This window comes from Engystomops pustulosus, chromosome 1 (genome assembly GCF_040894005.1).
Source record: "Engystomops pustulosus chromosome 1, aEngPut4.maternal, whole genome shotgun sequence".
NCBI lineage: Eukaryota > Metazoa > Chordata > Amphibia > Anura > Leptodactylidae > Engystomops > Engystomops pustulosus.
Window position 1 is genome coordinate 234,019,288 of NC_092411.1, and position 13,903 is coordinate 234,033,190.

A 13,903-nucleotide genomic window follows, 5' to 3' on the forward strand; every position below is an offset into this window, starting at 1 on the left:
AAGCTATTAAACTGTTGTACAGTCCCCAAATGAACAGGTAGCAATGAAAAAGACACCTTTCTCTGTACACAGTATGAAAAAGTTATTGGTGTCAAAATATGGTGAAACAAAGAGATTTTTTCCATACAATAGGTTTCAGTATAACCTATATAAATTTGGTATCCCTATAATCAAACCGACCCAAAGAATAAAGAAGACATGTCATTTTAAGCGCAAAACAAATTTTTATTTCACCTCATTTGGAATTTTTTTCTAGCTTCTCAGTACACGGCATGAAATATAAAATACTGTCACTAGAAAGTACAATTTGTTTTGCAGAAAATAAGCTCTCATACAGCTCTGTACATAGAAGAATATAAAAAGTTATGGATTTTGGAAAGTGGGGAGCATAAAACAGAAACATAAAATGTAAAAATCTGTATATATTCTTGTTTATGAATTAATCATGTCTTCACTTTTCAACTATACTGTTATAATTCTGCAGAAGAGTCCCATTCCAACAGATGGCGCCAAAGCTGCTTCTCCCTGTCTGGTAAGAACACTCATTTGCATACAACTCTCTATGTAGCACAAGGTCACAATATTCCTTCTCCCAGGGCATGCTCCCTTAGATAAAACAGTACCCCATTATACTTCGAATTTTATTGTATATCATGTACTATACATTGTATAAAGCATTGACATTTCTCTACCTATTATACCTTGTCATGACTTTTATGCTCTTACTGTATAAGTATCACCACATGTACCATTCTGTGCAAACCTAAGCTGGTTTTAGACATTTTAATTAACCTCCAACACAATTTTATGTACATATATACAGTGGCGACCAAAAGTATTGGCAACCCTACAATTCTGTCAGATAATACTCGTTTTTTTCCAGAAAATTGTTGCAATCACAAATTCTTTGGTATTAATATCTTCATTTATTTTGCTTGCAATAAAAAAAAACACAAAAGAGAATAAAAAAAAGTCAAATCATTGATCATTTTACACAAAACTCCAAAAATGGGCTGGACAAAAGTATTGGCACCCTCAGCCTTATACTTGGTAGCACAACCTTTAGACAAAATAACTGCGAACAACTGCTTCTGGAAACCATCAATCAGTTTCTTACAATGCTCTGCTGGAATTTTAGACGATTCTTCTTTGCCATTGTGAGATCTCTCCACAGGTGTTCTATGGGATTCATGTCTGGACTCATTGCTGCCACTTTACCAGTCTCCGGTGCTTTCTCTCAGACCATTTTCTAGTGCTTTTTGAAGTGTGTTTTGGGTCATTGTTCTGCTGGAGGACCCACGACCTCTGAGGGAAACCCAGCTTTCTCACACTGGGCCCTACATTATGCTGCAACCTTTGTTGGTAGTCTTCAGACTTCATAATACCATGCACAAGGTAAAGCAGTCCAGTGCCCGAGGCAGCAAAGCAACCCCAAAACATCAGGGAACCTCCGCCATGTTTAACTGGAGAGACCGTGTTCTTTTATTTTTGAAGGCCTCTTTTGTTTCCTGTAAACTCTATTTTGATGCCTTTATCCAAAAAGCTCTACTTTTGTCTGACCAGAGAACATTCTCCCAAAACGTTTTAGGCCTTCTCAGGTAAGTTGGCTTTTTTTTATGTTTCTGTGTAAGAAGTGGGGTCTTCCTGGGTTTCCTACCATACAGTCCGCTTTCATTCAGACGCCAACAGATAGTATGGGTTGACACTGTTGTACCTTTGGACTGCAGGGCAGCTTGACCTTGTTTGGATGTTAGTCGAGGTTCTTTATCCACCATCCGCACAATCTTGCGTTGAAATCTCTCGTCACTTTTTCTTTTCCGTCCACATCTAGGGAGGTTAGCCACAGTGCCAGGGGCTTTACACTTCTTGATGGCACTAGGCACGGTAGACCCAGGAACATTCAGGTCTTTGGAGATGGACTTTTTGCTCAGACAGTTCTTTGGTCTTCTTTCTTTTCTCCATGCTCAATGTGGTACAAACAAGGGCACAGGACAGAGGTTGAGTCAACTTTAATCCATTTCAACTGGATGCAAGTGTGATTTAGTTATTGCCACCACCTGTTAGGTGCCACAGGTAAGTTACAGGGGCTGTTAATTACACAAATTAGCAAGACGCTTAAATAGAAATTATATCCTAAAATTTGTTAGCTAAATTCTGAAGGCAGAATACTGGTTCCACAAACTTCTCTCATTACCAACTTCTTTTTGTCTTCTATACTTGCTTGCATCTTGTTCCACATCTGAGAATTGTTCACTCCAACTTTCCTACTGAATAAATTTCCATCATCTTTTCACTACCTTTTCTTTCTGGTGGTCATTTTACTAGTGGTTGCCATAGCAACTACTTCTTTAAACCAGCTATACTATGCATACATCATATATTTAATAATTAAAGAATAGTCGCATATGAATATTTCACAGTCTATTGCAATGTATGCCAGGCATCTTTTGAACCTGAGTACAGCAGAGATACCTTCTTACTTTCTGCACCTAATATAGCATAATTTATCTGCAGCTGGAACTGTTACAGAATTTTCGGTCCCCATAAAAGTACATTTTGTTCCCCCTAATCAGGGCATATAACAGTTTACCATCCTATATATGTCATGGTCAAAAGACAGCCCCCTTCCAAAGACTATAACGTATTTATTATGTTTCCATACACAAGAAATTTTATGATGTTGTATCATATTCAATGCCCCCCTCCTACCCCCAGAAAGAAGACTTGTCTGGCAGCCACCTCACAGGCTCATAGTTCTGTGTGATTTTTGCGCATTCTTCTTTGCAGCAAAGCTCTTGCTCAGTCACACTGGCTGTATAGGGAATGTTGGGAAGGGGTTTTCAATGAGAATAACATTTCTTTTATAATGGCTGAACAAGAGGCCCCTAACATATTAAGGGGGATTTCCCACAAGATAGGGCCTAACCTGCTGATCAGTGGGGGTCTCAGTGATGAGACACCCACAGATCACAAGCACAGTGGGTCTGATCATCACCGTCAGCTCCATAGAGATGAATGAAGCAGAACGGCCAAGCGTGGCTGTCTGTTCCGCTCATTTCGGGGAGCGACAAGGGGTCTGACAGAGGTACCTCAGACCCCCAGTTCTTGAGATCTGCTGGCTGGAACTCATGTCAGTTCAGTTTGGATTGTCAGTGTTTGGGCTTTACGTTCCACCCTGCACACACTGCGAGTGTGATGTAAACTGGACTCATCTCACATTTGCGATTGTGTAAGGTGCTTAAGACTGTCTCCATTGCTTCCCTCTATAGAAGATAACAAAGAGCTGATAAGATTGTGAGCCCCTTTGGGGACAGGGACTGACTCGACAAGCTGTGTGCAGCACTGAACAATCTGTGTGCGCTATATAAATAAAGGAATTATTATTATTTATTAAAGAGTTGGCACAGGGAAGATACTGCAGAATTGTGAGCTCATGGATAATGCAAGCACCAGAGATGAGTCCTACACACCTTATCTCTCTCTCAGTATGAATGTTTTTTTTTTTTGGGACCAAAACTATCAGTCCATAAGGACTTGTATTTGTTTTATTTCCCAAACCGCCCTTACAGGTTTCCAGAGATAGAATCTGTGGGGAAGATTTATCATACATGGTGCTCATGCGCCAGCGTATGATTGTGGCCACGACTGCCCTTGTCCCACCACAGCCGCCAAAACTATGCCAGGGCCGATCTGCCGTTGTTTAGGGTGAAAACAAGAGAACAAAAGTTCTCAGTTTGTTTTTCAAAACTTCACCATTTGGACATGGAGGTGGTGTAGTTGCTCTTTGTAAGCGCAAATTCTTCCATTTTCCATTATTTCACTGCTTCTGTGCCATAAAACATAGAAGCAGCGATAAAGCTACTCCTGTGTTACTATAATTTAGAGTAAAGTAATGATAGCATTGCTCCCCTGGACCCTCCATTACAGAATGTAGTACCCCCCTTTGAATACAGTACTGGCCATGTGGATGCTGATATGACTGATGGAGAGAGCCCTGTGTGGTATATATTTGATTTCTGGACAAACCATCTTAAGCCAATATTGTGGCAACACTAACAACAAGTTAGAAGCAGATATTTTAGTATATAAGCTGTAATAATATTTAGGTACATTGGAACAATAATAAAATGCAATGTAATGGTCTCTTTTTTCATTTTGCTGTGCACTAGTAGATTGCTCATTTGTTTCCTATGAGCTGTGAGTGCCATCTTGCAGTTGCTATGATACCTATAAATATGAAGCCGGAGGCTATAAATAGGACATGGTAAATCAGATGATGTTGAGTAAGACGATCTCTAGAAAGTAAAAGGAGTCTCTTCCTCTGCAAAACATGAATTTTTGTTATTCAAGCTTAAAACAGTTGTGTATCTCCTCTGTTATTACAGAATAACACATCTCTTAGTGGACTTGCGGAAATTACAGTAGTTACCATAGCCAAGTGTCGTGGGACAAATATGTTTTATTTCTGCCACCTTGATACATATATATATATATATATATATTTGGCCATGCATAAGGGCAGTGAACCTGTCCTCAGATTTTACCCCATTAAATTACTAGCCTCATAAGATAGGGTATGAAACGTCCTTTCTATAATTCTCTCTTTTATGTGAAAATTTTCCCATTTACCTATAAAAAAAAATCTTTTCCCAAGTTAGTTAAAAACGAGTAGAGAAGATTCACATTTTAGCTGAGATGAGTTTAGTTTAGTGGCTCCAGGGAGAGCATCACTACACATCCCTATCTTCTGTTCTATAGTACCTAGAAACATTTAGCATCATCTTAAAGATAAAAATCTTTTAGATTACAATTGTCTTTGTGTCCTTTTTGGGGTGATGGTGCCAATTATGTGTTCCCCATTTATTGGTGTCTGTCCTTATCTAATACTTGGGAAATTTTGTGTAATATTTTGTGAACATTCAGCCACTCGGGCCAATGATGTGGCTCCTCTAACCCACCTCTAAGTAAGTAAAAGTGCCTATTTTTAAAACAAAAAATAGTGCAAATTACCTTGTAACATATAATATTAAAAAAGTAATATTTCTACAATGACTTGGGATCCTTTCAACACTCATAGATGTGGCATAAAGCAATAAGCATGGGGTCAACAGAAATGGGGGCTACATAGAGTTAAATGGAAGACACAGTATATTTGGTGGGCACAAACTTTTAGAACATATGTAGCTCCTTCTTTTTTCTTAAGTGTGTACACTGGTCTATGTTTCGGAGTCTCTCACACTCCTAGTATTCCACGTGCAACAGTTACACTTTAGACCACAAAAAATTCTTTTGCAAAACTGTTTTATCGTTCAAAAATCGTCTAGACTCACCTGGCGCTCGATGTCTCAGTGAAGCCATGGAAGATTGAGTATGGACTTTTCAATGTGACTACGGCATACTACAACCGAAGAGGGGTGAAGTACTTATGCCAAATGTTCTGTCGTATATGTTATTGAACGATAAAACAGTTTTGCAAAAGAATTTTTTGTGGTCTAAAGTGTAACTGTTGCACACAGTATATTTGGTGGGCAACATTGAGAGATAAATAACAAATTCAGATCATTTGCATAATAATAATAATTCTTTATTTATATAGCGCACACAGATTACGCAGCGCTGCACAAAGCATGTCAAATTGGTCCATCCAAAACAGCAGAAGCAGTGTTACTGTGGAGCACTTGCTAGACTATGGGGCACATTTACTGACCCGGTAACTGGAGTTCACAGAAAGTGCATTGTCAGACTATAATGCACTGTGCCGTGATTCACTAAAATCGTGTGCCCGATATCATGAATCTGTCGCTTCCCCGCTCCGGTCTGACAGAGTTCACCATCTTTTTAGTTTGGGCTAGTTTTGGTCAAATGGCACATTACAACAATCACATAAACACGCCTGCTCCACCACGCCTTGAAAAATGTACTTTAAGGCTGTTAGAGGCCTTCAATACTGTCTTGTGTGTGAGGTGGAACTGTAGACTGCATTGTCCTAGGGATGAGCAACATCAATAAATATGGCACAGATTTCATGCCAAAGCCAAAAAGTAGAAACATTCGAATGTATAGGTCTTAAACAATGCTGCTCCTGTGCACCAGGAATGACCATTTATTGAATTGCAGTTGCTTACAAAGGTTGCTTTGTAATAAGACATTTCCATGCCCTAATGCAGTGGTGGCAAACCTACTACATGGGTGCCAGAGGTGGAACTCGGAGTCCTCTCGTAGGCACCAGCACATAGTTTGCCAGACAGGACTCAAGGCCTCCTCCTGTAGTGCGAATCTAGGGGACAAATTAAATAAGACATTGCAGAGTAATAACAGTCATAGGAAAGAATAGGAGTGCGAGCCCTGCTCACAAGAGCTTACAGTCTATGAGGATGAAGGGGTGACACAAGAGGTATAAGAGCTTGTGTAATGATCCAGCCGTACTTTATAAGGGAATGGAATAAAAATAATTTAATAAAAAGGTGCTGCTGGAACCAGCCATCAGCCACCATCTTATATACAACATCCGTGGTACTGCAGAGAAGCCTGAAGCATGGTACCTGTCATTCTTTGTATAACAGACGGGGGCAGGGGGAGTACAAAGAATTGGTTAATAGAGTTAAAGTTGCATGACGTTAGTGAGTGTGATAGTCCTGCCTAAATAAATGCGTTTTAAGAGCACGTTTGAAGCTTTGGAGGTTGGGTATTGGTCTACGCTACCAGGGTAGGGCATTCCAGAGAATTGGTGCAGCTCAGGAGAAGTCCTAGAGACATGAGTATGAAGTTCAAATGAAGGAAGATAATAATCTAATAACACTGGTGGATTGAAGATCACAGGTTGTGAGATAAGAGTGGAGAGGTGCAACATTATTCAAAGCTTTGTAGATGAGTGTGATTAATTTAAAATGTATTTGGAAAGAGACAGGCAAAACGAACCCGTGTAACCTTTGGTTTGACAAAACCTGTTGCTGCATTAGGAATGGAGAGGATAGAGTTTAGTGAGTGGAAGACCAATTAGTAGGGAGTTACAGTTAGACGAGAGTGAATCAGAGTGACAAATAGTGTTTTAGAGGGTTTCAATGGTAAGAAATGGTCAGATTCTAGAAATGTTTTTAAGGTGCATTTGGCAAGAGATATATACAGTTGAAAAGAGAGTCCAGCACAACCCCAAGACAGAAGGCTTGTTGCATTGGGATTTTGGTGACATCGCTGACAAAAATGGAGAGATGAGCATTAAGTTGGTTAGTAGATCTTTTTTAAATCTATATCGCCCTCATATGTAAATTATCTAAATAGGCTACTGGGGCGTGAAGTAGCCGGACATGAAACTACACGTCGCGGCTACTCCACGCCCCAGTAGCCTCTATGTTCCTACTACCCTGACATCTTCAGCCCACAGCTCCTCAGCCGCCATTACTTTTTTTTTAGTCAAACTTGTTTTTATTGATTTTTTGAGTTTTAACACAAACCAACAAATCCTTTACATTACAATCAGTCATTTAGACTTCAGAAGATTGCATATGCATATTTGGCCAAGCATGGCCTACATTATTACTCAAGTCCAAGATACAGTATATCCAAGAAATTTCTTCCAAAATGCGGATCATTATACTAACAGAATACAGCAACAAACAACCCTCCCCCCCCCCCCCAGAGTCAGCTCCCAAGAGTAGGGCATATGCGCCCAAGAATGTTACTTCTCCTAATCTTGCCATATCATCCAGTTATCGAGCTAGTCTACGTGGCTAGAGAAAGCTGGTATTGCATACTCGACCTTATTTGTAATAACCGTTGCGAAGGCAGACCCGAAGCCGCCATTACTGATTTAAAGCCGGAGCTAGCGCGCATGCGAAGAATTCCGGCTTCTCGGACATGGGGGGCGCAACTACAAGGAGCTGCGCACTGAAGATGTCAGGGTAGGAGTAACAGAGGCTATCCTCACGTCCAATACATGCACCTACCACCCATTATACCTTTATAGGTAAATTTGTGGTGGAAGGTTCCCTTTAAAAACTGTGAAAACTGCTCTATGTGTAGATGGCACCAGATTCATGATTTATGGCACCCATTCCTCATGAATCTGGCACCCTTTGAACCGCTCTGACAGAGTGCCCCTCTATTTTTTTAGTGCACCTTTAACATGGGGCGTGTAACACACTTCTGTTGGACTTTGCATGTTAAATGTGGCACACGGTTCGATTGAGCACTGGAATACCCAATAATAAAATATAATATAATAAAATTATGCTGAAGAGCCTGAGGGTTGTTTCCAGAGCCCCACATGGCTACAGTCAGAGGCTGTTACAATGAGCAGAACATGTCTCCCCCTCCTCCCTCTGCATGTGTAATCTAGCAGCATCAGGAAATGCAGGCGAAGGTGAGACATGCTCTACTCATTGTAACAGCGAGCAAAAAGACATCACCAAGGGGCCATGTAAACACCCACCAGAGCCCCTTAGGCTCATTAGTATAATAGTAAAAGTTGATTTTAGAATACAGGAGGCCATGGCTAACAAACATAAGAAGAGTACCACAGTCAATGTAGCTGGGTCTATTTTATCTTGATAGATTTTGATGGTAGATTTTGAAAACAAACTTATTTCCTTTAAATAAAGGCATATAAAAACTTTGACACCACTCTTTTCATTTTTTATTTTTTCATAAATGTATGCTTCAGCCTTCCTCATCACTACTGCTCCATGCATCTTGGAATGCAGGATGTAGATGAACTTGGGACTTAGATTTTTCGCCATCATCATCAGGTAGGGGTTCCCGTACTGCTGGGACCCATGCTAGCACATTACAGTCTTTACTGCCACTGTAAAGCTCCTGGAAATGAGGCTGAAACACGCAGCAGTTCACGTCATTATAATGTCCTCTCAGTACACTTATCTTCTCGCCTGAGTGGATGGTATACAAGACTATGGTACTGTCATATGGTACAAACACAAACTCCGGGCTACAGCCCACAGAAACTGTAAACTTGACTCCTTTTCTACTGTCATTTGAAACTTTGCCATAGTTGACCAGAGTGTTTTCCCCTGTAGCGCTGTTCCATAGACGCATCCTGTCATCTGTGCCAACCGTCAATAGATGAAGCCCATCACTTGTAAAGCATAATCCATTTACTCTTCCATTGTGGGCAGTGTACACAGCTTCTGATGAAGATTTGGATTTTTCTCCATTGTGTTGGTCCAACGTTATCAGGCAACCAGATGCTTTGCGGACATCCCACAGTTTGACGCGACTGTCTGCACTTGCAGTAGCTAAGATATAATCATATCTTGGGGACCAGCAAACAGATAGGACCTCTGCTCTATGACCTTGTAATATGTGTGTGCTGGAGCCAGATTTGAGGTCACATAGCTGCACTTTGGGGTTTTTTGTACCCACTGCTATCAAGCTATGCTTTGTAGCTAATGGGGACATGTGATGGCTGTAAACATTTCCGTCAAACTGAAAAAGCTCTGCCAATTGTAGAGAATTTGTGTCCCATATTTTTAGAGTCTTGTCAAAAGAACTTGATGTAAACATGCCAGTGTCATGAGGGTACCACTGAACGGTCTCAACGCTAAACTTATGTACATCAGGGTGGCCTTTGCCAACTTTACACAGCGCCTTACACGTATAGGAGGGAATCTGACTCAAACTTTCCAGATCATATAGAACAATAATTCCATCGGCACCACCAGACAGCATATATCGTCCTTCTACCGGCTCAATATCAAGAGTGTTAATTCCATTTTCATGCATTCGTTCAACATCTCTGTCTTTGTTTAACTCCATGCTCAGCACCCTTCGTGTGGACTCTGCCCGCTTGAGACGAACAGGGCTCTCCAAGCCACAAAGTCTGGTCCAAAGTAATCCCAGCATTTTCCAAAGGTATAATTAAATAATACAGAGGACAGTAGACAGACACATGGTAGCATAAGACCCGTGCGGATGTAACTCTCATACAGAAGCTTCTTGTTGTTCCCTGCAAAAGAAGAAAGGGAACAAGTGATATATCTGAAATCTTATAGGGGTTGTCTGGGAGTTGAAAAACATGACTGCTTTTTGCAAAAACAACTCCTCACTAGTTAATGGGTAGTGCCTGTTATTGCAACTACACTCCATTCAATTATAAAGAGCCAAACTGCAATACCAGCAAAGCAAGGCGAGGGGTGGTGACACTTTTTAAACCACCATCCAGGCACGTAGTTCAGCAAATACAACCCACCAGCTTCCCCAGACAATTGTATTACTTGGAAGTTGTGAAATAAACTTACATTTGAAGTACATTTCAGAAACAAACCTGTATTGAGTAATGTAACAGCTCAGAGAGATCTCCGCCTCCTGAATAGCCTTTGAAGCCCTCAGGACGCAAGAATGGGAAAAATACAGTGCTTACCACATCGCTTAGATAATTCTGGTTTTCTGGCACATACCTGGCCAGATGATACATAGGGTCACGGGACCTGTTACATCACCTTCTGTCTTCCTGGGAACTTAATTTCCTGTGATGTCCCCTGGTCTGTAGGGGCCACTCCATGGATTAAGTAGGTCTCGTTACACCCCAGAACGCAGGCCTGAAACCGAAGCCAACGTGGGGCAAGTGTGTACAAGTAGTCTCTGACTTACAGACATTAGAGTAACCTAAATAACCTGGGACTAAATATATTTTTTCTTGTTCCCAATTCAACCATTGTAAGCCCTATCGGGGACAGGGACCAATCTGGGAAACTCTGTAGAGCGCTGCGTAATCTGTGTGCGCTATATAAATAATAATTATTATTAAACCCTATATACCCAATCACCCACCAGTATCTGCTTCAAACCAATTCAATTGTACAATGTTAGGGGTCTTCATAAAACAATTAAGACATTTTCTTTCTCGGCTTCAATAAAATAAACCTGTTATCCAAGAAGGCTGAATGCATAGCAGGATCAGAGACATGGTCCACGCTCCGGTATCGTAGCAGAGATCCACAAAAAGATGGTGAGATCCTCGCCAATTGCAAAAACAATGGGGTGTCAGATGTTTCCTGGGTGTCCCTGCTCAGGACGAGGGCTCTGGGGGTTCATGGAAAGTCCATACACCTTCTGCAGGTCAGAAACAATACGGTATCTCTGCACCTAGACTCATCCGATCTGAGCTATAGACTTGCCGCACGTTATACAATCCTTTCATCACATATACACTACAACGCAGACTGCATACTGATAAGTACCCCTAACCTCCGGGGAGCAGCCACAATTACCTGCGAGCGGTAGTGTCACGCCGCCCGGTTCACACTCAAAACAATAACAGTCGCGCACCAGACATCTCCGTTGCATTCGTTTCCGGCTCTAGTAAATGACGTCACTCGGCCCGCGACAAGACAGCACTAGTTGTTGCCGAGCGACTGACGTCATCCCGGCGCGCCCTCTCTTCTCCGTGCTTGTGTCTGTCCGCGAGCACCTTCCGCCAAGTGTGCGTGTGCCAGCCGTGTGTACTCCAGCCCCAGCCGGGCTCCCTCCGGACACGTGACCCGGATCAGGTGACTCCCACTACGTGCTCCCCGGTACCGGCTACATTCACAGGGTGTGTGTACGTGTGTGCTGTCCAGTATGTGTATGTACATATGTCTGCCCCGCACTGTGATGTATACGTGCTGTACTGTAATATACGGACCGCAGCTCGTAGCAGACTGCGACTACCTGTATGTTCTGTGTGTGTATAAATAATGTATATAGATGTGTGTGTAATGGTATATGTATTTATACCGGTGTATATAATGTTTATGTATATATTTAATGTATATGTAAATGGTGTGTAAATACATGTCAGCACAGCAGTGTGTGTGTGTGTGTGTGTGTGTGTGTATGTATGTATGTGTGTATATATATATTATGTGCAGCTCACTCTACATGTATACGTTACACTTTGCATACTTATAAATAGACTCTACGCTCGTTTATACAACGTGTTCTGGGAGTTTGTGTGTATTTATATAATATGTTTGTGTATATTATAAATTACAGCCACAAACTCTGAATCAAGGTGTGTGATCACAGACACTTTTGAAATGAATGTGTCTGTGGAAAACACTGAAATCAGATGATCATAAATTACTGAGCAAGGCTTTTATCAGCAGTTTGATTCCATTTAACTGCATGTGGGGAGCCATTGGAATGAAGCAGGCCCAGTATACATTATTTATCTGTCACTGTAGACATCTGTACCTTCAGGGGGTTCCTCAGTGTCTCGGTATACATTCCTGCCAGTAGTATTGTGGTTCTGTGTTACTGGTGATGTCCTGGAGAAAACATAATGACCACAGCCATAACCTGAAGAGTCCAGACCCCAGTGCAAACCTTTACTAGGTCTCCAAACACATGCAGTTCATATGAGGAATACCCTCTGCCCCAATAATGATGTCTGTATACTTTTCTGAGTCCTGAGTCCAGTTTATGTGGTTCATCAATAAGGATTTTTTAAAAATCTGAGATGAGAATATCACTTTATTATTAGTTACTAGTTTTTGGAATTTAGAATGTGTGTAACTTGAGTTACTATGCGTTTTCCATAAAACAAGTCATGTAATTAAGTATGAGTCTATTGATGGCAGTGAGTGTTCCCATGTTCAAATACAGGGGTAGGATTTATAAAAACCTTCTTTAACATTTAGAACAGATGCACCTAACAATTATTCGGCTTTGTGCTGTCAGTTTCTTGTATGGTTGGCACTTTGCTGTCCTAAATGCAATACCTTTTAATGCATCAGCGCCTAAGGTCATTATTGTAATGCACCATGTGACATTTTCACAGATCACTCATATACTACAGTTTATAGGGATCTGTGGCAAAACAGATATCAGACTGATGATAATTTTACATAGTTTTGGCTGATTTTCACAAGTCCGTGTATAGGTAGCCCTACAGTGTAAACATAGACCCAGCAATCCTAAACTGTGGTGGATAGCGGGTGGTAATTCGGGCATCTCCAGACTGTATTGTCTGATTTCACATCACTTATTTGTTAGATTTGTTTACATTAACAACATGCGGTTATAGTTTGGCTCTCAGTGACGTATCTTAACCCTTGCCACTTTCCATTATGACCGATAGGTTTTTATTAATAAACCTGCATCTGTGTTGGAAGTGTATTTGTAGATAAGCCCCATTGAATAAGGCTTTGTCTGTGTGCAGACTGTCAGCCTAAACTACTGTTTATGGCAGAAAGTCTCAGATATTTGCTGTGGGTGCCATTGCCAAAACAGTTTTCTGCTGAGCATTTTGCCTGTCTGTAGGCTTGAGATGCATAGCGGGCTTTCACTAATTCCTTTCAATGCTCAGGGAATGTGAGGTCTCTCGATGGACCGGTGAGTTATCCGGTGGTGATGGAGGCTGCTAGTTTCTGTAATTTATGGGACAAAGTGATGAATATGGATGAACATCTGTTTTGATCATCCTAGTTGAAAGGAAGAAGGTTCTCTGCTTTGGATAGTCGCTACTTGGTAAAAAGCTCCCCTTCTGACTCTTAAAAGTCTTCATGCTTATGATTTACTAGTCCTCCAACTATATCTGTAATTTTGAAAACATTTGAAGATATATTACTTAGAGGAAATCTACATCAAAATCAAGCGTGATAAACCAGGGACACTTAGGGTGCGGCCACATGTGGCGTTTTTAAGCCGTTTACAAACAACACAAGCGCCCAGGGGCAGCCCTCGGTCCGATCACATATGTGCTTTCATTGAAACGCATGTGATCTGTAACCAACACCTGGCGTTATGCAATGTTTAAATCCAAAATCTCATCTTGACATTCATTTGTAGGCAATTCTCCATAGTTTGTCAATGAACTATTAGTATTTCAATTCTCTCTTTTTTTTTTTTTTTTTTATTTTTTTTATGCCTTTTCCTTTGCTCATCTGCAGGATCGTTTTAACAATAAGTG

The 13,903-nt window shown here is 41.1% G+C and overlaps 2 protein-coding genes across 7 annotated transcripts in view; one reads left to right on the forward strand and one right to left on the reverse strand.

Annotated features, from left to right (window-relative positions):
• Positions 1–8,616: 8,616 nt before the first annotated feature.
• Positions 8,617–11,389, reverse strand: ERCC8 (ERCC excision repair 8, CSA ubiquitin ligase complex subunit). 2 transcript variants are annotated; one of them, XM_072121348.1, is made up of 3 exons: positions 11,223–11,389; positions 10,410–10,550; positions 8,617–9,958 (listed from the first exon to the last, which is right to left on the reverse strand). In XM_072121348.1, the coding sequence occupies exon 3, from the start codon at positions 9,853–9,855 to the stop codon at positions 8,656–8,658; it is 1,200 nt and encodes a 399-aa protein (XP_071977449.1). In that variant the 5' UTR covers positions 9,856–9,958; positions 10,410–10,550; positions 11,223–11,389; the 3' UTR covers positions 8,617–8,655. The 2 variants fall into 2 exon arrangements, with proteins under 2 accessions (XP_071977449.1, XP_071977440.1); XM_072121339.1 differs by lacking the exon at positions 10,410–10,550.
• FBXW7 (F-box and WD repeat domain containing 7) overlaps positions 11,311–13,903 on the forward strand; it is a 111,338-nt gene continuing 108,745 nt past the window's right edge. The window contains exon 1 of one of the 5 annotated variants that reach the window (XM_072121323.1): positions 11,311–11,545. The gene's annotated coding sequence lies outside the window, so the exon portion shown is untranslated. The remainder of the gene's footprint in view (positions 11,546–13,903) is intronic. The other 4 variants (XM_072121255.1, XM_072121264.1, XM_072121245.1 and 1 more) reach the window with 4 other exon arrangements.